General features: G+C 42.0%; 1 protein-coding gene across 2 annotated transcripts; it reads right to left on the bottom strand.

The window, feature by feature from the left end:
- Window positions 1–17,918: 17,918 nt before the first annotated feature.
- Window positions 17,919–24,380, bottom strand: CTLA4 (cytotoxic T-lymphocyte associated protein 4). 2 transcript variants are annotated; one of them, XM_066280811.1, is made up of 4 exons: window positions 24,270–24,380; window positions 20,961–21,308; window positions 20,379–20,488; window positions 17,919–18,980 (listed from the first exon to the last, which is right to left on the bottom strand). In XM_066280811.1, exons 1-4 carry the CDS (start codon window positions 24,376–24,378, stop codon window positions 18,876–18,878), a joined length of 672 nt encoding a protein of 223 aa, XP_066136908.1. In that variant the 5' UTR covers window positions 24,379–24,380; the 3' UTR covers window positions 17,919–18,875. The 2 variants fall into 2 exon arrangements, with proteins under 2 accessions (XP_066136908.1, XP_066136909.1); XM_066280812.1 differs by lacking the exon at window positions 20,379–20,488.
- Window positions 24,381–24,974: the final 594 nt, after the last annotated feature.

Below are 24,974 nucleotides of genomic sequence, written 5' to 3' on the forward strand. Positions count from 1 at the left end.
ATATTAATTTTGAAATATCTCCTAATTTTTGTGAGGAGTATACACACAGATACAAAGATATCACTTGCCAATATTACAGAAATGCCATTTTCAATAGATGTATCATAATTATTCTAGAACCTGTAAGCTAATTACACATTCTTTGTTAGGGTCTTATCTTACTGTGGTGAGTCTACCATCATTTTCTACAAGTTCTTTGGGCAAGGCAGCCTTTGTGATTGCCTACTTGGCTTATAGTTTTTCTATCAAACAGTCAGTGAGAAACTCATAGGTGTCACTATTGAACCTACGCTTAGCTCCATTGACCCAGAAGCCATCCTTCTAGTCTCACTCTAAGAAAGTCCTCTCTCTCAACCAACCAGCAACAAGAGACAATGTTGACTCTGCAGCTAGACAGAGACAATTTAGGGCTCTTCAACTAGATGCATAATCAGTGAGGAGGTGGCAAAGATTTTTAAAGTGTAGCTGTGCTGATAAAAGCTGTCCCATGGAATCTTAAAGAATAGCTACATCTCAACAAAACTGACCATTGTTCACCTGCTCTCCTCTCTGCCCTCTTCTCTTAGACTAAGACTTTTAGCCAAACAGACTACCAACAGTTATATCAGCAGTAGATTTCTATAGTAAGGAGGCTATAATTCCCACTTAAAAGTGGTTGTTAGAATAAGCAGAACATTTATAAAATTGGGACAGATATCATATCTCTATGGTGACTACAAAATCAAGCTTCTTCCTATTCAAAAATGGTTGCTAGAACCTTGATTGAACCCCATAGGTTCCCAGGTTTCCAAGGTTTCCTGACAACAGGCAGCTCAATTAATTTCTGACAAACATTTGATAGTATTTTTTTTAATGAGGCCTATCTCCCAGCTCTTTCTGATCCTGAAATCAGAGCAGTTCACCTTATACCTCTAGATGTGGACTAACTGCAATAATTCATTTGTAAACATTTACTGAATTCTGACTTCTTAAGCAACCACAAATTACCAAATGGTCTTCTCTTGCCTAATCCCCTCCACATTCCTCACTACACTAACCCATCTCAGTACTTCTTTCCCTTTACAAGATCTCATGCCTTTGCTTTTACTCCATCCTTCCCAGTCCTAAAGCTGTCTTAACTTAATGGCTGTGTGGAGGTAGATGACCAGATTCTGTGCAAGCTTCTTAAAGGAGACAAGTAAACAAGACTATGTTTGTTCAACATGTTCTTACTAAACATTACTCAGTACTTATTCTGTTAGCAGTGTGCGGGTATGATAGAAAATACAGCAGAAATGTAAGGTATGAACTTGACCTTAGGAAGCTTATAATCATTATTAATCTTCTCTAATGCAAAACACCTCCCATTTTCCTATGTTCTAAAAAATGGTTAGTAAGTTCCATGAGTGTGGAATGATGTTATGGCATAACATGCTGACAATAAGTGGATGCTAAATAAATTCCCCACTTTCCCAACCCCAGCCCAGCAAAAGAATTAAGTATCTCATATAATAAGTGAGTCTTCGAATGAAAAAGGCATCAAATCATGTGATGGGGCTGTCAAATGCATGTGTATGCACAAATGAACTAGACTTTCCTAAATTATTAATTTGAAGACATTTTTCTAATTCTTGACAAATGGGCCAAGTTCAGAGCATGTGTCCCTTTAAAAAAAACTAACATCTGTTTCTTGTAAGTCATTAAGTGGCAAAATGCCACTCTGCTGCTTCTATTCACCTATTGTTTAACTTGCTTCTGTTTTCAGCAGTTTGAATGGTATTCTCTCAGATAGACAATGTGTTTACTCATGTAGCTGTTGCTATTCTCTTATTAGAAACAGAATTCTAATGTCTAGAAGGAAGGGAAACACCCAGAAGAAAAAAATTAAGCATATACTATTTTTTTCTTAATACTCTTTTCCCTTACACAAACATTAAACTCATCATACGCCTGAGAACATCTTTAGAGAAGGTATAGTTACCAAAAGAATAAAAGACTATTCTGAGATTGAGTCTAGGTGGATGAGGTCCTATTCCTTATTGCTCAAACATTGATAGACCTTCACCTGCTACTTCTTTCTCTATGGAAGACAGGATAATGCTTCTGCTCATCTTGTAATGTTAAAAATGGCAAAACAAATGCTCCGACTGTGACAAAATGAATAGTATTTATTGTAATTTTTAGTACACCATCTTTGCATTTAAGGCATCATTTTGTTGTGAGGGGAGCCAAAGATTTTGAAAGGTAGCATGGAAAGAAATTGAAGAGCACTTCCTGATGGAATATTTCAAAGGTGATGGAGGGAAAGATTGTTGGGTCCACCTGTTTATGGGTTCAAGATGAGAAAACTGAATGGCTACTCTTGGGAGAAGGGAGTGTGCCTAAAGGACCTATTGAGTCCCTTCAAGCTATAGTACTGAATGATTCCAGAACAATAATGTGACTGTGTTCTCAAAAAGTACAGTGGTGACCAGATTTGCTAAGGAGATAACACAAAGGAAAATTTGAGTAATGAGTGAAGCTGCCTGTCAATCACAAAGGAATTCAATAGGTGAAACAGAAAGAGGTCTCTTGAGAAATAGTTGGCCTCAAGGCGTAACACCTCATCAAATTTCTGGCTGTCGAAACCTTCTTGCTATGCCGAGAGGGCTCATTTGCTGAGTTTTCACAGATGTAGAAATATGGACTCAGCAGGTTGCAAAGCCAATTGGCAGTTTCAGTCGTGTCACTTACAAGAAGAATTTGACAACCAATTCAGAAATGAATTGTGCTCCTTTCCTCTCTTGATTAGCACACCTCACCAAACCCATTCTGACTGTTCCAAGTGTGTGGTCTCGAGTCCAATTTGTTGTGGAGCTTATGTCTTGAGTTCTTTCCAGAAAGCAAAGCTCTGGGGTTTCAGGGTGGTAGAGTGGGGAGGAGAGGTGGGCAAATATTTTAAAAATCATATGACTTTCCTTTCATTCTATGATAAAAGTGAACTTTCTAGCAAGAAGAAACTAGAAATACAGCTTGCGTTGAATAAATTTTATTTTCTTGTTTTAAAACTTGTAGGACAATAACTACATGAACATTTAGGTTCTTTATCAAAGATGTCATAGAAATAGCACCACAATAATAAAGCTGAAAGTAGACTGAACAAGTAAAAGCATCCTATAAGAAGATCTGGGGCTGGTTTGTTTTTTTTTAATCTTTTTTCCACACTACAAGAAAAAATATATTAGAGTCATAGACGTGAAAGTGAGCTATAGAAGAAATGGGCTCAGGAAACGAGTTACAGAAAAGGTAGGAATACTGGAGCTTAGGGGGGAAGAGAGAGAGAGAGAGAGAGAGAGAGAGAGAGAGAGATACGTACCTTGAGAGATGAAATAAGGAGGAAAGGCGTGATGGGCACCAGAAAAAGTAAGAGAGAGAGCACAGCAGGACTGTTTTTTAACTTGTTAATTAAGACCCTTAAACCTTTACCTTCTCATCTATACCCTATGACCAGCCTGGCACTACCTACTTCTTAGGGCAATTATCATGTTCAAAGGAACCACCATTTCCTTTGACTATTGCATTTCAGCAATATACCTAAAATGCTTTGAAAATAGAAAGGTGTTCCTCAAATGGAAGGCACTGAGAAAATTCAGGCCCAGAGGGTAAATTACTTGCCTGATGCTGGCAGCTAATTAGTGATGGGACTCCAGTCTTCATTTGTAATCCAGCAGTATTTCCTCACTTGCTTTAGAAATAAGCACTACATTCAATCCGTGTCATCTGAAAGGATCTGAAAGAGTTTAACATCAAAATATGAAACAGACCTATTTGAATGGTCCTCTTCCAACTAAAATGACTCAATATCTGCTTTGAAACCAATGTTTGTGTTACTGAACAGTAAGCATTTGTCCACCCAGTGCTAGCAGAGCCAAACACTAAACATCGAGAACTGCAGTGGAGAAATGTTGGCTATTTTATCACAAATGGTGCCATCCAGGTGAATGGGAGGCTAATGCTCTAAAGCCAAACTCCTCGATGGAGTGCAGATTACGGATTATATAGGGAAAAATCACAAGACACGGTGAGTTAGGGGTTGGGGTGGTGCTGGGAGCTGATTGGTTGGAAGTGAGGTGAGGCTAATTAATCATTTCTTCCAGTCTTGCTGACAGCTCTGAGGTTTTTTCCAGCATCCCTCTGTGGGTTTCATGGGAAAGTAGCCAGGGCTCGGTTCCACTTAGGGCTCAGGAACTGAAACATAACTGAGGTCAAGATGTTATCTTTAGCCTGCTAGAGGTCCAAACCCTGTGACCATTAGTCCGGTCCAAGCTATTGTCTTCTGCTACCTCGAGGGTTGCTTATTTTTCAGGGATAAGGCTAGGTCTCTGAGGGGTATCGACAGAGAGATATACTGTTTCTAGAGCTAGAATGTAAAACTAATTTTAACCAAAGTCATAAGGGTCCTTGGTTTCCATTGGAGAACAGATAGACACAGCCCTAGGTTGTCCTTCTTGAGTGACATGCCCCTCCTTCCTAAATTATCCACCAAGGAGGCATGTGAATTTTTGCCCGCTCCCTTCCATATCCAATTCCCCCTCTGGAATGGGCCACAAGCTAGGTATGCTTCCAGCCACTTGAGGGACTTTGTTAATGAAATTTTGTAATTGATATTTGTTCTTAAAATATGCAGAATTCCAGAATACAGCTTATTCTTAATATCATTTCCTGAGAAGTAGGTTGTGGGTTCACACCTAATAAGTAAAGATTCTGTGACCCTTTGAAATGTGCTTCTTATATTGATCTTAAGTTCAATGGTGCTCTTAGCCCCCACTTTCATATTTAATCAGGAACTCGTTCTACCAGAGGTATTGGTTGAAAACCTACTCTGTGCCTGTCTGCTCATTGCCTAAGCTATTACAGTAGGGGGAAAAAATGAGCGGAGTGTAAAGAATATGTTTTCAAGACCCTACCACCACCAGTGACAAGCCCACTAACAACATACAAATCCCTGACCATGGTAATCCATGCCCAGGATTACACTCATAATTAGCCAAAATGCAACTTATTCAACATAGTGCATTTCCAGGACACAGAGACTTGAAATGTCCTTTCATATGAATGAGGACTGCTCCTTAATTCTACCTCCAGGTTCTTAACAAAGGGAGAAAGAGAGGATGGAAAAAATTAATTGACCTTTCCATAAGTCATTCTTTTATTTCCAATATAACTTAGGGTTTCTTTTCTCTTAAGAACCCGTCTTTTAAGTTACTGAGCTGAATCAAATAACAGCACTCCAGCTTGGCACGTGCAATCACCGGCAAGCAGGGATGGCCTTGCACTTTCTACAGATCATGCACTGTGTATATCCCCCAGATTTATTCAATTCGATCAACATTGTGGATAGTTTGCTCATCCCTGAGTCTTTTGCTGAGGTAGTCACATACACCCAGGCATTTATCACCTGGTATTTCTAATTGTTTGTCTTCCCCAAGCACATTTCTCTATTCTTGGTCTTCAGTGAAACTCATTTTGTTTATATCTAAAAACCTCTGTGGGTTATCAGGGTAACTCTGCATTCTAAGGACAGCTCCGTAGACTTCCAGGGCGAGAAGGGACCTTGGATATAGCAAGTCTGACCAACCCCCTTATTCAATGGAGAAGGAAATGGATACCCAGGGGCACATAGGTCATTTCCAAGGATGTATGGTGTATAAGTTAGAATCTCAGCCTCAAACAATTCATCGCAGGCACTTCAACTGAAGTAACTTACATAAAGGAACTCCTTACAGGGCTGTGGACAGAGTTCAGGGAAAACAGCAGATGCAGGGATCCTCAGCGACTAGCCATAGTAGAAATGTCCTCTCCTGAAGCTAACAGAGAAGGGAAGAATGTAGTGACAGAGCTCAGTAAAAGCAGGAAATGGGAAGAAGCCACCCAACCAGAGCTGTGGTCAGGGAAGGACACTACTGCCCTAGATTCTGTGTCAAAGCAGGGATGACTGGAAGAGATACTCCATTACATTCTTTTGTTTTTTCATTTATTCTATTCTTCTTTGTTACTATTTAAAGTACAATGCAATATTTGTGAAAATTTTTGGTGAAGAGATTGAGAAGTACTAATTGGCCATTACAGGATAGTCATAGGGATGTAAAGTATAGCATAAGGAATATAGTCAATAATATTATAATAACTATGTATGGTGTCAGGCGGGTACTGGAAATATCGGGGGCACAAAAAATACCCCCATCACTTTCTCCTCAGTCCCATCTCCTGTTGGTGCCTTCCAGTGGTGGATTGACAGAGGCAAGGGAGACAGATGACGTGGTCCATTCAGGTCAGCTTCCCCCAAACGGGGGGGGGGGGGGGGGTAGGGAGAAGAAAGAAGAAATTTTGGGGGCAAAAACAGCCAATATAGTGAATTCAATTCCCCAGCATTAATGTGCATCTCCACATGAACCTGTATCAATCCTATTATAAATGTTATGTTTGCCTAACAAAGACTTACTGAAGAGGAAATGAAAAAAAATGGTGAGAAAAGGAAGGCAAGGAGGAAACATGTAGAACTGTACCAAGGGTCAGTATGAGGGTTCACAAAAAAATAGTAAAAGTATCTGTAGTAATGTATAGTACTTACTACGTATATACATATATGTAGGGTAAAACATAACACAGAATTTACCCTATACCAGGCCATGCTCAGCACCTTATATACACTAACTCATTTAACCTGCAACCTCATTCAACAGATGAGAAAATGGAGGCACAGAATATGAAGTAGGATGAGCCTCAGTCCCCTCACTGTCAATGGTATGTTTTAACCACTACTCCACACTGCCTCTATAAAGTAAAAGAAGCCCATCACAGAATCAGATGTACTGGGCATGGGGCACGAAAACTTAATTATGATGGTGAAACATAACAAATTACATCTTTGTAAGACAACATAAGAATCAGTCCAGGAGTTCAGCCTGGCTGGAGCAATCAGCAAAGAGATCTGGTGACTATAAAACACTATCTAAACCAGAAATGGCATCAGGCAACTGCAAACCTGCTGGGGCAGAGCCAAGAGCAGACCAGGTCTCCTAGCTCTGAATGAAGATTAGTAGGCCCCTTGCCTTTGACAATTCACTTTCAGAGTTCCACAGAAGCTTCCTCTGGGACAGGGTTCCAAAGGACAGATCTGGTACCTCACCCCACAAGACCTCTGATGTCACCTTGGCCAGACTCCTGCCCTCAGGCCAGGATATATTGATATACTCTTTGGCCAAATGAAGCAATTCTTCTGCACTCATTTTCTGGATTCTGTGAAAAATGCAGGGATCAGTATTTTTAAGGAACTGAACAGACTTATAAACCTATGCACAAGAAACCTTTTAAACAATAGCATATATGCAAAATAAGATTAACTTTTTTTTTCCTATTATCACTTTTGAATATAATTTAGATTTTTGGAGTGAATGATTGCAATTATTTTTTTCACTATCTGTCTCTTAGAAAGTTACCACATTTAATAAAATATTAACAGAGCTCTTTTTGTTCAAGGACAAAGCAAATAATTTTCTTTACATTTGCACATGTATTTTGACCTTGAAGGGAACAAACATTACATTTGGTTGTGTAATGTTACTGTGTGTGGTTTTTAATTAGGTTTCTGTTATGTTCTGCATACAGAAAAAGCAGCCTGTATCTAATTTAATACCAATAAATTTCCACAGATGGTCGCAGAATACTGTGTAGTCTAGTGGATAAAGACTGCTGCATATATTCCAATTTATGACTTAAAATTGTGTTTTAACCACATTTTTTTATTAAAAATTTCCATTGACTATTTTTTTTCCAGTGAGTGTGATTATAAAATAATTCTCTCAGTTTCACTAGGCATAGAGACATCTAATTTGGAAAAACTTTTAGGTTAGATAGCCAAGTTATGACAAAAATAGTTCAGCGGCAGCTGAATCAAGGCAATAGTGTTCATGCGGTTGTCAAAAGTCAGATTCATCAAGAATCATTTGATCTCAGTTTATATAATGCACCACAGAAGGTGGAAGTTTCTGAGGGTGGAGCCAGGGACGCCACTTTGAGAACAGTCACCCAATTCCGTCTATGTGAGGGAAGCCTGTCCCCCTCCTGCCCCAGCCTGTGCCAGTGTGCTGAAGGGCCCGCCATCAGTGCGGGGTGAAAGGAAGAGAGCACAGGGTTCAAACAAAAGACTGACTTGAACTGAATCCTTCCCACTTGCTTTTTTGTGATGAGAACTTGGCCAAATCATTTAACAAAAATAGAAATAGTATTTTTCTTTTTCTTTTCTTTTTTTTTTTTTGTATTTTTCTGAAGCTAGAAATGAGCAGAGACAGTCAGACTCCCGCATGCGCCCTACCGGGATCCACCCGGCACTCCCACCAGGGGCGACGCTCTGCCCACCAGGGGGCGATGCTCTGCCCATCCGGGGCGTCGCTCTGCCGCGACCAGAGCCACTCTAGCGCCTGGGGCAGAGGCCAAGGAGCCATCCCCAGCGCCCGGGCCATCTTTGCTCCAATGGAGCCTCTGCTGCAGGAGGGGAAGAGAGAGACAGAGAGGAAGGAGAGGGGGAGGGGTGGAGAAGCAGATGGGCGCCTCTCCTATGTGCCCTGGCCGGGAATCGAACCCGGGACTTCTGCACACCAGACCGACACTCTACCACTGAGCCAACTGGCCAGGGCCGAAATAGTATTTTTCAATCTAAAGGCTGGGTAGACAAGTATGGAAAGGGCTCTCCCATTGCCCACAGTGAGCTCCACGGAAAGAAGATAAAAGGCTATAAATGAGTTGATGCTGCAGAGGAGTTAAGAGTGGGAAGAACCAAGTGCAATAAGAGAAACTGTGTGCAAAAGTTCAAGAACGCTTTACAGAAGAGGGGCCATTGGAGCTGAGTCTTGGAAAAGATAGAAGTGGTTAAAATCCCTGAAGTTACCAATGACATCTTGAATGCCATCTGTGATGACACTCTGAGATTATTCCTAGGATCAGTGGCCTAGTGGCTAATCCCAGACACAGTCTATGACAGTATCTCCAGGCCGGGTCTCCAGGACAATGCAGCCCTCCTCAATTCATGAAGTTCTATTGGACTTTGGCCCCACTTCACTTGCCCCGCATGCCAATTCTCCCAACAGCCTTCATACCTTCCCCTGAGCAGGGATCCTATTGTCTGTTCCCCCAAATGTCTGAAGGGGTCTTAATGTGAACCAGCTGACCCACCAGAACTTTAATAGCTATCAGGCTCTGGGTATTATTTTTTCTTTCGTTCTTTTTTTTATTTTTATTTTTTTTTACAGAGACAGAGAGAGGGACAGATAAGGACAGACAGACAGACAGGAAAGGGAAGAAATGAGAAGCATCAATTCTTCATTGCGGCTTCTTAGCTGTTCATTGATTGCTTTCTCATATGTGCCTTGACCAGGGGTCTCCAGCAGAGGGAGTGACCCCTTGCTCAAGCCAGCTACCTTTGGGCTCAAGACAGCGACCATGGGGTCATATCTATGATCCCACACAAGCCAGCAACGTCAGGGTTTCAAACCTGGGTCCTACACATCCTAGTGCAACGCTCTATCCACTGCACCACCACCTGGTCAGGTTGGCTCTGAGTATTTTCTACCATATCATTTCCTGCTATATCACCTGCCTGCCAGGTTAGATTTCCATGGACAGTGATGGCTACCTTAATGGAGCCTGAACCCAATACAAGTTTCAGATGCTGTCCGCAGGAGTGCTGCCTGCCCAGCAGGAGCTAGTCCTGCACTCAGGTCCATCTCCCCAACCCCTGCCCAAACTCCTGATTCTTTCCCTTACCCGCCAGTTGATGTTGATCAGGGTCCTCAGGACTGCTCCAAGTTAGTCTGCAATATCACCGAATGAATGCACTCCCCTGGCTCTGAGCGCAAGTCCACATGTAGGAAGAAAGGTCATGCTGATCCCCCTTCTCTTTAGCCCCCTGTCCCCCCCCCACCTTCTATCATGTTCTCCTCTGGAACACCAGGTCAGATTGCTACAGGAAACCCATAAAGCAGATCTAATTCCTCTTTCGTGTGACAGCCCTTCACATCTTAAGCACAGCTACCCATGCCCTTCAGGAATCACCTTTTCAAGCACAAATTACAAACACTGTAAACACTCAAGTTGGCACAAGTGCAGCCCATGCTGCTCAGGTTCACACAGGTTCAAAGCCCTTCCTGGTGATGCTCCCTGACACTGCCCCTCAAATCAGCTTCCACCTCTACACAGTGCCCAACCCCCACACATACCTGCTTCCACCACCAAGAGAGGAACCATTGCCTTTAATGCCCATTCCTGGCAGGGAAGGTTGCTTTTAGTTTTAACCCCAGATGTTCCCACACCTTAACTTCTAGTAGAAATTATTTCTGTGCAGCTACCTCCGCCATAGTCTTGGCTGGACAGTCCTCTCATCCTGACCTGGGCTTCTCTCAATCTTCAGTCTTCTATGTGGCATTGAGCCTTGCTCGATAATTTTGTTCACAGAATACAGGCCCACTTTATTTATTTATTTTTTTAATATGTCATTGGGAGATCTTCAGGCCTCTGTTTTCTGCTTTTGTTCCCTATTTATTTTTCCTCAAAAGGACTCATTTTTATTTTCCAGCACCCCTCAACCTCAACTCAGACTCTCCCGTCTCTTTCACCCCACCCCCACCCCCACCTTCTGCTCTAGGCTGACTATCGTTCTCTTACAAACTAGCCCCGTTTCAAGGTTCACAGATACACGTGCAAGGTAACTCCCACTGACTTTCACTGGTCATTACTTTTTATTACCTCCAGCCTATTTTGAATGGGGAATGGCTCATTTGCACAATAGATTATGCAAAACTCAGAAATTGCAATAGCCGTATCAGTGGTTTCCATTTTCCCCACCTCTGAATAAGAGGCCACGCGGCTGCACTGACTTTGGCCCAGTGAGTAGGAAGCAGCTACTGCTAACAGCACAGACTGAAACCAGGGGTCCACTCTTCACTGTCTTCAACGTCCCGCTTTCCTCTTTCTTTGGTTACAACACTCAGCTGCTGGGTTAATCTCAGCATGAGCATCTTCAAAAAACCTTTGAAAATATTTGTCCAAAGATTTTCTTATTCTAACCCCTGTTTGTAACCTCCATGATACATGCTTTACTTCTCTAGCACTTTCCACTTACTTTCCATTCCCCCTTTTTTATTTCTGCAGATAAACTCCCAGAACTTAAATATGGTCATTTGAAAGAAAGTGGGCTTTGGGATTCAACACCAATTCTAATGCTAACTCTGCTACATACTAGCTGTGTGGCTTTCAGAGAGTAACAAAACCTTTCTGAACCTCAGTTTCCTCATCTGTAAAAATGGAGATGATGGCACTACCTCTTCTGCAGGGTTATTGTGAGAATTGCTCTATATAACTACAGCCATGCAATGAGTGTACTTCACAAGTTGGCTTTCTTTCCTAGTTTATTCAGAATGAGAAGTTCATGAGTTGTATCCAACATGGTGACTTCCTAAACAGAAAAAGAATACTAGAGAATGTTCATCTTCATTCACAAATCTGAGCTTTCTGTCTTTAAAGTCCAATCATATTTAAAGATAACTTTGATGTGCCAGGGGCAAAAAAATAAAAAAAAATTTTCACAGGAGACTAGAGACTACATTTGAGTTGCAATTTAACACCAAAGAAGGAAAGTGAGACTCATGTTCAACAAAGTAAAGAAAATAAACTAATACCGGAATGACCGCAGAATGGACTAAAATGTTGTCAAGAGAAAGTGAGAAGAGGAAGGAATCATCCTATGAAAAGTGCTGTATGTGAGAAATTGTGAGCATTGCTCTCTAAAATTTGAACTCACATCCTGAAATGTATTTTTTATAATTCTTCCCAGAGAGAGCCTCCTTTTTTGTTGTTGTTGTTCAAATAGCTTATATCATTTTGTGTGATTAATATCATGCTTTTAAAACACTATTGGTTGCTATGATAACCTGACTGTGTGTGCTAAAAAGAGCATGTGTCTTTACCTTGGGTTGTTACGTACTTCCAGCAGAACTTAGATGGTCTCTTAGTGTCCTGCAGGCCTTGCTGATAGACTATGGGTAGTGGTGGCTTTGTGTTTTCCTCTGCAGCATTCTTCTGCAGGTTGGCTGAGGACAGGCTGAATCACCTGAGAGTCTCTTACTAGTGCCTGTGAGGTTAAGGGAGAAAAAGAAAAGATGGAGCCAAACTCAGGCCAGAAACAATGGTGGTGACCACACTGAGACTTGGCAGAACAGCTGGGGTGGAGATGGGAGGAAAAGCAGCAAGGAAAGAACAGCCCCTGGGCAGAAAGGCCCATAATGGCAACCACTGCAAAGCCCGGATGTGAATATCGACAGACCTGGCCTCTCAGCATGGTTTAGTCCTGCCTCCTTCTGTGACCTTGGACAAGTTTCCTGATGCCTTTGAGCTTCATTTTTTCTTCTAAAATAATTTCCAAGATTGCTTCTCCGGTCCTCATCATCTATGATGGTAGGGTCTTGAGTTAGATCACCACTTCTGAAAATATGATCCATTGGAAAATTAAAAACTTCAGGCTCTGCCTCAAGTCTTACAAATGAGAAGATCTGGGTTGAGGCACCTTGATCTTCATTTTCCCCAAGTGTTTCAGGGAACTACCATACACAATAAACGAAAGAACAGCTATAATACTATAATAGAGTGCCCCCATGAAAGCAATGATTCTCAAGAAGGGGCTGAATGTCCGATTCCATGCCAGATAGACCAGAGGACTTTGAATTCTGCTAAGCGAAATGTTTAGAAGATTAATAGCTGCCCCCTTTGCCGGGCCCATGTGTCTCAGTGACACTAAATAAGCCTCCAGCCCACTTGTGCCCAGGAGTGGCCGTAGGAGATTGTGTTAGAACTGAAACAGTGGCCACAGTCTCAGGTTGTTCCTGCCCAGAAACCCCTGGGGAGGAGTTTCCAGCAAACATTTTATTCACACTGCATTAAAGGCATAATTTTTCCTGCTGATAGGGTTGTCAGATCAAATACAAGTTATTCTGGTTTGGAGGTAAGGAGTTGTTTTGTTTTGTTTTGGTTAGGTTTGTTTTTGACTGAATCTATAAACCCCTATCCCAGCCTATAGCCAAGGACACAAAGAAGAGGAAATAAAAAACCTTTTCTCCCCCTATATCAGTATGGTGTGTTACCTTTCTGGAAAAAGAAAAGATATAAAAGAAAACAAGGCTTCTAAAGCACCTGAGCAATGGTTCCAACAAGATGCAAAAAAGAACGGAAGCAATAGGAAAACTTTCCAAGGTAAGTCATTTTCTGCTTTGCTTCGAGGCCTCCCAAAGCAATAACTGAAATTTATCAGTTCTTGAACTTCTTAACTAGCTTTGCTCCAATTAACAGCACAGTGACATCAACATTTTGCAAGTGTAATCCCAAGTATATTAAGCATATATCAAGTATGGAGATAGAGAAAGGCTCAGACTTAATAAAAAAATATAGTCAACTTTAGCAATAATCCCACAGTTCAAAAGAGAGAGGGTAAAAATGAGTATTTTTGCCTTCACACACACACACACACACACACACACACACACACACACACACACAAAGTAAAAAGCTGAATTGAGATAAAAGTAGAACATGGGGGAAGGGTAGCCAGCTGGGAGTCTAAAGCAAAGTCTTAAATGTTAAACCAAGAGATAGATTAACCTACACATAGTTCTTCTGGTCAAAGGGGAAAGATATTAAGCTGAGGCCACCTAAGAAAATGCAGCCACATTCTGCAAAAAAAGACAGCTGTCTCTCCTATAATCCCTAGCTCCCTAAGTCTTCAGGACATTTATTTGAGCACCTATTGTGTGCCTAAAGAAGTGATGATTCTTATTTTGGAGAAGTTCCCACTCCAGTTAGTGAGAAAAGACATGCACATTTGAAATTATTAGAGACAAAAATAAATATAGTTGCGAACAGAAGAAGAGAAATCCATGTGGGCTTGAAATGCCAGCGAATCTGATGGAGGAAGTAGAATTTCAGATGAGTCCCAATGGATATAAAAATGAGGGCTAAAGATATTTGGGGAGAAGTAAATAATGAAGAAACAGGAAGTAGCAGAAATGAAAGTACCAGGTGGAAGAAAAAAGATGAGCAAAAGTATGTGCTGGGAACTGGTAGGAGTTGGGGATGACCCAGGCAGCTCTATTAGGTTTCCCTTGTCATCCACATTCCTACCTGGAACCAGTGGTTCCAGTGAGAAAGGTTCTAGTGTCCAGGCTCTTCCTCCGTGGTGGGCCATGCCTCATTTGGGTCTACCCAAGACCCAGATCCCAGATATGGGGATACTGATGAAAGTTGGAACATCATTAAACAGTTGGTCCTCTGATTTGGGAGCAATAAATCTCTGATTATTGCAGGCAAAGGACCAGCAATCTACCCTTATAAACAAAATGAGTATTAGAAGAGGCTTTCATCTAGTGACCAGATGCCCTCACTTCATATTTTCTTTCTCTTTCAGTATAATCTCAAGTCACAGGCTTTCTTACCCATTTCTTCTGTCATAAGGGAATTTTTTTTTTATTTAGTGAAAGGAGGGAGGCAGAGACAGACTCCCACATGCACCACAACAGGGATCCACCCAGCAAGCACCCTAGGGGGTGGTGCTCTGGGCTTTGTAACTGGAGGCATTTTTTACCTTCTGAGATGGAGGCCATGGAGCCATCCTCAGAGCCTGGAGCCAAATCGCTCTAATGAAGCCATGGCTGCAGGAGAGGAGGAGAAGAAAAAGAGAAAGCAAGAGGGAGAAGGGTGGGGAAGCAGATGGGTGCTTCTCTTCTGTGCCCTGACCAGGAATCAAACCCCAGATATCCACACATTGGGCTGACACTCTACCACTGTACCAACCAGCTAGGGCTCATAGGGGAAAATTTTTGAGCTGAGGCATAGTTTTTTAAGATTGAGACTGAATGAGAAGCAATGCTCAACTCAATGAATAGTTAATAGTAAATTTTCAAGTAATAGCAGAGGAGATATTAAACTTATATAAAGTAGTCCATCATTCTTTTCTTTCTTTTTTTTTTTTTATTAAGTGAGAGATAGGGAGGTAGAGACAGACTCCTGCATGCTCCCCAACCAGGATTCACCTGGCAACCCTATCTGGGGCTGATGCTCTGCCCACCTGGGGCTGCTACTCCATTGCTCATCAACCAAGCTATATTTGCACCTGAGGCAAGGCTATGGAACCCCCCTTGGCACCAGGGGCCAATTTGTTCAAACCATTTGAGCCATGATTGCCGGAGAGGAAGAGAGAAAGAGAGGAGTGAGAGAGAGAGAGAAGAGGGAGGGGTGGAGAAGCATATGGTTGCTTCTCCTGTGTGCCCTGACCAGGAATCGAACCTAGGACTTCCACATGCCCGGCTGACGCTCTACCCCTGAATCAACCGGGGAGTGCCAGTAGTCCATCGTTCAATGGTATCTGAAAAACACCTGAGAGGTCTCTTGTCTAAGGCCCTCTCTGACATTTAGATTGACCATTAATTATGGAAAAGAATGATCTCTCTAAAGACATTTGGAGGAGTAAAAATGGAATGAATCTATTTATTGTAATCCCTAAACTGTGTGTTTCTTCATGGCCTCCAACCAAAGACCAAGAAGTATAGTTTTTAACATAATAGGAGCTCATTCTAGGTAACTGCTATTACCATATATTGAAAAACCTATTTATTTTTATTGAGGTGACACTGGTTTAAAAGTTATACATATTCAGGTATATAATTCTGCAACACATCATCTGTACATCATATTATGTATTCACCACCCTTAGTCAAATCTCCTATCACCATTTATCCTCTATACCTTTCTCCATCTTCCCCTAAGTCCCCCTCCTCCCAGCAATCACCATACTGTTTTCTGTGTCCATGAGTTTTTTTCTCTTTTCTAAAAATTTTTTTTTATTTCTTTTTTTTTTTTTTTTGGTATTTTTCTGAAGTTAGAAACGGGGAGGCAGTCAGACTCCCACATGCACCCAACCAGGATCCACCCGGCATGCCCACCAGGGGGTGTGGCTCTGCCCATCCAGGGCATTGCTCTGTTGCAACCAGAGCCATTCTAGTGCCTGAGGCAGAAGCCATGGAGCCATCCTCAGTGCCCAGGCCAACTTTGCTCCAATGGAACCTTGGCTGCAGGAGGGGAAGAGAGAGACAGAGAGGATGGAGAGGGGGAGGGGTGGAGAATCAGATGGACACCTATCCTGTGTGCCCTGGCTGGGAATTGAACCCAGGACTCCTGCATGCCAGGCTGATGACTCTACCACTGAGCCAACCGGCCAGGGTTTTTCTCCTTTTTTTGTTGGTGGGAATGCAGATAGGTGCAAACACTGTGGAAAGTTGTGTGATGTTAATACAGAAAAATTAAAAATGGAACTTCCTTATAGCCCATCAATTCTACTTCTGGGAATTTATTTTTAAAAAACCTGAAATGCTAATTTGAAAGAATACATGCCCCAATGGTCATTGCAGCATTATCTACCATAGCCAATATTTAGAAGCAGCTGAAGTGTCCTTAAATAGAAAAATGGATAAAAAAAGCTGCAGTATATTTGTACAAAGGAATACTACTTGATCATAAAAAAGAAGGAAATCATACCTTTGTGACAGCATGGATGGACCTGGAGAGCATTATGCTAAGTGAAGTAAGCCAGGCAAAGAAGGCAAGTACTACACGATTTCACTTCTATGTGGAATCTAATGAATAAAATGCACTCTCAAGCAAACTCGAGACAGACTCATAAATAAAGAGTAGACTGACAGCTGTAAAGGAAGGGGAGTTGGGGGCTGTATAAGGAGATGGGGTGGAGAGACTGAGCATGAAAGGAAAAAAAAAAGACCTATTCATTCTTTTTCCTTTAACAAATCTTTATAGAATGTTCACTATATGCTGTCTCATTTGTTTCTTAGCACTTTCTGGAAAAAGAAAGAGAGGGAGAGATTGAGAGGAAGTGAGCAAGAGGAGAGATGCCTAAACTGTGATTCTCAAAACTGGATAGGTATGAGAAGCACTGAGTTCTGGTTGGAAAAGAAAACTCCTGGCTCCATCGCCCCAAAATTCTGAATCAATGCGTCTGAACTTAAGCGCTTGAATCAGCATATTTAGCAAATTGATTAAATTACAAGTGGTCCCTGGTGACACTGAGAAACACTTCACAAGACAATAACAGGATGTGGAAGTCAAGAATGAGAAATCTTGTGTGGAAACCGAGCAGGCTGAGACTACAACTGGTTAACCAAGAATCATAGAAGACTCAGTGGGCCAGGCCTGCCAGCTGACAGCAATACAGGACCACAGGTGTGTTTTCCCACATTTGTGAAAGAGTCCATTTGGAAGCTTCAAGGAAAAGCTCTATTTGCCATAGAAGCAGCTCAAAATGGCTGCCAGGGGGGTATGGTTCACAACACTGGAGTTGCCATAGCAACTGTAATGGGTGGCCGACTTGAGCTGAGAAAGCTGTGGGTAAGAAAAATGAGGTGAAGAACTTGCTAAAGAGAGTGCTCTGTGATTTATCAAGAACTGCTACATCTCTGGCAGTCCACTCTGTATCTCAAATAACTGTGAAGAAATCAAAGGGACAGAAGCTGAATTCTTCCAAGAATGCCTTACAGGTAATGGGCTGGTAGACAGCTAACACATGAAGCATTATCACCCCTTAGGAGTTTTAAATTTTATTTCCAGTATTTCTAATATTGGCAACCCCACCTACTGCTGAATGAATCCATCAAAAACAAACTCCAACACATTCCCCAAATACAAGGAAAATAATGACAACTCCAGGAAACGACCACCACAGATTTTATTTAATTAAAAATATTATACATGTTGTTGCATTTTCATGGAAAATATTGAGTTAAAAAACACCAACAGTGTTAGTTCAGAAACCTCCATGCATCCCATTTTGCTACCTGCCTCTCTTTCCTCTTGTGTCATTAAGCAGGTGTGGAGAATTGGGGTCCCGGGTAACTGGAGCTTCCTTGAGGTTCACACCTATAGGACTCCTGGAATGAGCCATTTTCTCCACAGTGGTGTTCTATCAAAGCTAACTCTGATACCACCAACTTTGGTTTCCTCGCAGGCCATTCGAAGGAACTGGCATAAAAGTCCAAAGCACGTGTCAACACCCATTCAGCCTCACATGTCTGTAAGAAATCCACCATGACCTTATCCAGTTTTCGAGACAGTTAGCAGGCTCTCTTGTATTCTACATGGTGTCTTAGTGTCCTGAGCCCCTTCATCAAACTTCCCCTGAACCCACAGTGGGAAGACACTGCCACATAGTGTTCATATTCAAACTATCAGCAAGTGCACAGAAGCACGTGTGACCCCCATGCACAACACTATCAGATAAGGAGCACATATTGGTACAATACAACTCTTGAAATCACTGGCTAACGTACAGCCATGTGAGTATTTTAAACTATTTATATAATCATTCACTTGTTAAGAAAAGTAACACAACATAAAAATTTAACTTGAAGACATCATTTTAGCTAGAGACTTCTCGCAAGTAAATACAAGGTGTGTACAATATCACCCTCACCCTCACTTCGTTCCTTTGTTTCCCCAGGACAGTACCACCTCCTAACTTGTTTCCTTGATTCCACATCCTACGGCTGCATCTGCACATGGACCCTCAATGATGCTTTTGCTAACCCTGAATCTGATGTGACAGAAGCACCCTGCTCTGCTTTTCTGCTCCTTTTCTTTAAATTGTAGTACATGTGATTTGAATTTGGCATCCAGCTTTACATTTAAAGAGAGATGAATTCCCCCAAAAGTACACAAACAAATTAAAAGAACTGGATAGAAAGAAAAAAAAAAAGTAGAATGCCTCAGCTCTTAATAATTGGAAAATGGTCTTTCTTGTTCATAATGGACTCTCAATTGATGGGAATAAAATAAGGCTGAAATTGCTTTTCACATTCTGGCTCTGTTGGGGGCATTTTCACATAGACTCCTGTAGTAAGAGGGCTTCTTTTCTTTAGCTGTCAAACACAAAAAGAAACAGTAAGTATTATTGAGGAATAGAGAAGCCACTTCTAACCATAATGAGACTCAACAACTATTGGGTCCCTTCCCTGTTGAAAAATGAATAGTCCCAACATACAGAATTATAAGCCCCAGGCAATTTTCTTGATTCAGCTATTAAAATTCACTTTACTTAAATAACTCTGTGTTCTGAGTGTAAAATAGCAAACATGTTCCCTGACTGGAAGATAGAAGAAAGAGACTTGGAGAAAACTTCAGAAAAAACACGCCAAATGCCTATGGTAAGTGACTACACGCCATCAGGGGTGGGGGTAAGTTTGATAATATGATATAATAAACTTTAGTTATCCTGTTTGAGAGCTGTAGTTCTCACTTCTAGTCCTCATATCCTTTTTACTATTTTTTTTTTTTGTCCATGTCAGTTCCCAGTTTTTATCACCTCAGTAAACTGAGGTCCAGACTACTAGTCTGCTTGGCAGTTTGTAGCAAATGAGGTTAGAAGAAGCAACAAAACAGGTTAAAAGAGGATCCTAAAGGGGAGGGGTGATGAAGGGAGAGAGGAAGGCAGAGAGAGAAATAAAATGGGGGAGGGAGAGAAGGAGAGAGAAAAGGAGGGAGGAAAGAGAGGGACAAGTTTATGTCAAAGCCAGGCTTAGGCAGAAATGACTGAAAATGACTGTCAGAAAGAAATCCTGATAAGAGGCCAGATTCTCTATACCTCTTTCTCTTCCACCAACAACTGTAGTAAATAAAAACCGGGGTTCTCTTTTACTGGGCTGGAGGGGAGGTCAAGACTTCCCAGTCAAGCCAACTGTGTAACAGGGAGCCCTAGACAGGTGTTATGTGGATAGCTACAGTGTGGACAAAGAAGGCGTAAGTTGTGTGACACTAAGCCCTGGACAGCTGTTATGTGGATAGCTACAGTGTGGACAAAGAAGACGTAAGTTGTGTGACACTAAGAAATGACTTCCTGGTGAAGTTGAAGGACATTAAGGGACAGAATAAAATTTATCCAGATGGATAGTCCTCTCTAGCAACATTTTGTTCAACCTATTCGAGTGTTTCAGGCTTATTAACGTAGGCACAATTGTCATGAAGATAAAGAGCAAAACAGCTGCCCTATGTTGTTCAAATGGTTACTCAAATTGAAACCCTGTTCAGAAGCACACAAACATTCAATGTCAAACATGCTCATCTAAAGTATTACTCATCCCGAAACCTCAAAGGCCAGTGCCATGGGTTCTAGTGTATTCTTTATCACCGTCTTTCCCCTTCCTCATTTATTGCTTCACCTCAAAAAAAAACAAAAAAAAAACTCAAAAGCGTCATCTGGTCAGTTGTTATCACTAAAGGTATCCCCACCAAAAATGGTACATTGTCAGCATCACACTCACCATTCTGCTCAAAGAAACAGCTGTAATGAGGAAGCTGTAAAAAAACAACCCCGAACTAACTGCTGCAAGGATCCAGAGGAGGAAATCAGAATCCGGGCATGGTTCGGGTTCTGCAACAGAAAGCACAGCAGAGCCTCCCTGAGACACTCTTGAAACTTCAGGGTCCCGTTTCCCCATTGATGAAAAAAATGGAAGGAATCTGAGCTTTCAGACCTTGATAATATTGCTAGCCCACAGGTAAATCCAACTAATTGGAGCTACTTCCCCTGAGTACCATATCAAAGGTGTAGGGCAAACTTGATGATTGTCATCATCCCAGAGTGAGTGCCCCAACCTGCCAATTGAAAAAAGACCTTCCCCACCCCACTTTATTTTATAGTCAGAATCCAATTTGGGTTGCCACACACACTAAAAAAAAAAAAAAAAAAAAAAAAAAAAAAAAAAAAAAAAAAAATACCATGTGGTGTGCCAGAGAACCCTTAAAAGAGAATTTTCAGGATATTTGAAGTGAACCACCTGATTATTAAGGAGCAGAACTATTTTTATGCAAAGAAGACACCTTAATGATATGGCGCTGCTCACCAATGACATAAATCTGGGTTCCATTGCCCATGCCTTCATAGTAGGGAGGTGGGTACATGAGCTCCACCTTACAGATGTAGAGTCCCGTGTCCATGGCCCTCAGTCCTTGGATGGTGAGGTTCACTTTGTTTCCACTGGAAGTGCCAATGCAGGTGGAATCATCGAGGAAGGTCAACGCATTCTCCACCACGTATGTTGCGGCGCAGACTTCTGTCATCTGGCTGCCAACCTGCCGCAACACTGTCACCCGGACCTCAGTGGCTTTTCCTGAAGACCCATACTCACACACAAAGCTGGCGACACCCTGGCTGCTGGCCAGCACCACTGCAGGTTGAGCCACATGCATCCCTAACATGGAAAACCAAAGGAAACTCAGTGAACTCGTGCTCACCCACCAGGTGGAAAAACGCCAGAGAAGGGTTATCTTTGATGAGCAACCTCCAACATTACCTTTCAGTTATTCTCTTCCCCTCAACCCAGCCCGTCAACCTCCCCTATCCTTCTCCTTCTCCACCCACCCATCTATCTGTTGTCTTCCAGAATAAAGGAGTTTGGTTTTCTGGTTTTTGTTTGTTTGTTTTTGTGACAGAGACAGAGAGAGGGACAGAGAGGGACAGAAAGACAGGAAGGAGAGAGATGAGAAGCATCAAGTCTTCGTTGCGGCACCTTAATTGTTCATTGATTGTTTTCTCATATGTGCTTTGACTGGAGGGCTACAACAGAGGGAGTGACCCCTTGCTCAAGCCAGCGACCTTTGGGCTCAAGCCAGTGACCATGGGGTCATGTCTATGATCCCATGCTCAAACCAGATGAGCCCGTGCTCAAGCTAGTGACCTCGAGGTTTCAAACCTGGGTCCTCTGCATCCCAGTCTGATACTCTATCCACTGCATCATTGCCTGGTCAGGCAATGAGTTTTCTTATTGGAAAATACTTTCCTGAAGATGGTTGTGGCAGAAAGAACACTGATATAACAGAAGACCTGGCTCTACCCTGAAATATATGGTTTGTCATGCCTCCCCTGTGGACTTCATTTCCCTCACATGTATGTAAAGGGGATTTGATCAGATCAGTGCCTTCCAAGTCTGGTATTCTAAGGTTATAATAGAACTAAAGGAAGTATAGTTTAAGAACTATGGGTAGTAAAGGAAATTTTGGAGGCTGAGGTACAGAACATTGCCCTATATCTTAAAGCATACCTCGGAAGCTTTTGCCTACAATTCCCTGGCCCTATATCTCTATTACCCATGAGTAGCTGCACATTGGTTCACTGTGCTCGCCACCTCCTTCCCTGGCATTATTATCATAGAGGAAGGGATGCTGCTAGATTAAGAAAGCCACAGAGCAGAGGGCACCGGGTCGTTTCCTCTCCAAGCTGAGGCATCCCTGCAGTTAAGCTTGTGGGCTTCCCCTGCCACTGCCACCACATCTTCCGCCACCCTCTCTCCTCCCTTGAGCACCTGCACGGGTGCTCTTTTACCCTCTGGTTTCTATAGGATAAGAGAGGCCTGCTCTCTGGACAAGAAGGCTCACACCTTCTAAAATACAGTGACTTCATGTCAAATTATTATCTTCCTTTAACTAATCCCTCTCCTCTCAATCATCCAAGTGACATGGAAAATTCTGCTTAAACTTTTTGATGCCTACATAACACTTACTGCAAAAAACAAGTACATTCACTATCCTTCATATTCCAATCCCAACCCGGCACTCCAGACTGAGGTTCCAGGACAACTGTTCCTGTATATAAATTTCTCTATATTGAAGGTGCTAGTCTTTCCCCAGGAACCTGCACTGGGCAACAGCTATCCTCAGAAAAGACAGCAATATGGCAGCAGCCATTGTCATAGTTAATGCAGCAGCCCTGGTTAGACAATAGTCTCCTTCCACAACCTTCATTTTCATCTATCAGAGATACCCTCTGAACATCCGCTGAGCTGCTATAACTCGATTACAGTACTTAATCAAATTCTGCCCCATATTAAACTTTTTTGTGTGCACTAATAATACCTCCTCCAACTTATGCCTTTAGCTAATAAACTCTTAGGAGCAAACATTATATCCTGCCCAGATGGACACTCAATAATCATTGTATTGACTCTAAGCCTAAAGGAGACCAAGTTTCCTGCCCTCCTCGAGGCAAGCTCTCAACTGTCACTATTGAATTTGGTGGCATTCAATTTCCCAGTATCTACTATGGGAGGATTTCAGTTACAGGTTGAGATAAATGTCCTAAACAGGAAATTTAAATACCTTTAAAGGCATTTAATCTTAATGTTCAAAACAGGTGAAATAATAAAAGGTATATGAATATTTCTTATCTAGTAAAAATTAGATCATTAAACATCTTTTGACTTGATACAAACTACATGGCTTCTGAGCAAGACTACCCAGAGAGATGTTTGAAATGCAGTGGGAATGCTCATCATTTTACACCATGTAACAAATCTGGTATCAGCCTCTGAAGGTTTTATTCTATCTGAAACATGGGGAATCTGCTTCTGAAGGTCACAGGTAGCTCAGGCAGCAGTTAAACACCTTATGCCAAACAGACTGATGGGTTTTTTTCTTTCATTCGTTGTTTTACAACTTCAAACTGCTTTCATTTTTAAAATAGTTAGCTCACTAGTTTATAGAGTTGATTAAATAGTGCTTTTCAACTGCCTGTCCATGGACCGGTCTGCCAGAAATTTCGTGCTGGTCCACAAGAGAGTTAACCACCCTGATGTTGTATGAAAATTATAGACTCAATGATCTTAGTCAAATTTGCTTATGCTCAGGATGATTAGCGGTCCCCAAAATCTCTTATTAACTACCAGTTCCCCAAGTGTAAAAGGTTGAAAACCACTAGATTAAGAAGACCTTAAAACCTTGAATTGGGCAGAGAAGAAGCTTTCCATAATTTGCTTCAATAGAATTTTTTATTTTTTAAGAAAAATCTTGATCTCACCCTGATTCCAAGCTCAGATATATACAGGACTGTGGATATCTTTTCTCTCCTAAATCACTTAACTTTACAGTATTTTCTTTCTGTCTGAAATTGCTCATGTCTTCCAAATCAATTCAGATGTATTCGCTAAGCCTCCACTCGGGGGCCTGGCGCTCTGCTGAGGTCTGGATCTCTGCTTATTCGCTGCTGCAAGCCCGGCCCGACTTGCCTTGGAATACGGAGCGATCCAAGCCTGGAGACTGGAGTTTTTACCTTTCGCTTCTGGCTTTGCTAGAAATCACTGCCCCTGACTGCTGAAAGAAATGAAACCCAGGTGGGAGAAACACCTCCTCCACCTTCATGTTCCAAAAGCCTCACTCACCTTTGGAGAAGATGGGGATGAAAAGAAGAGAAAACAGGGCAGTGCAGGGCCAGGTGTTACCCGCCAGGTCCCGCGGAGCCCCGTGCCTCCGGAATCCAAGCCAAGCCATGGCTGACGGAGCAGTGATCAGGTCTCCAGGAAGCAGAGTGAAACCTTTCAAGATCCCGAAGCTTTGAAATGTGTTTGAACCCACACAGAATCGAGGACTTTATATAGCTGGCTTTTATCCCAGGTATGCATTACACATTCATTATATGTAAAAGGCACCTGAATTGAAGGCCTTTTTGTTTTGGTTTTACGAGAAAGGAAGTCGTGGGTTTAGCTGTTACGTCGAAATGATAACCTCAAACACTCAAAGTAAAACTGAACAAAACAAGCCAATCCATGGGTGGAAAATGCACTCAACTTGAAACTGAAGCGTTTCTTCACTCTGAGGATAACTAAAAGGAGACTTGGAAATTTTCCTGGAGTGCAGGAGTCTTCCTACATCCCAATTTCATCCAATTATCTAGGCAACTTTCACCCCAGAACTACTAAGTGGCCGGCTCTCCTGAGCCCTTGAGCTAAGGACAGTATTAGTCTATAGATCTCGTTAATAAGAACTCTGCCTTCTACCCATGAGGCACCATCCCTGGCTTGCTTTACAAATAAGAATTTTACTTTCTCCAAGCTCCATTTAGCCTTTCCTTGAGAGAAAATACCCAA

Source organism: Saccopteryx bilineata, chromosome 5, assembly GCF_036850765.1.
Source record: "Saccopteryx bilineata isolate mSacBil1 chromosome 5, mSacBil1_pri_phased_curated, whole genome shotgun sequence".
NCBI lineage: Eukaryota > Metazoa > Chordata > Mammalia > Chiroptera > Emballonuridae > Saccopteryx > Saccopteryx bilineata.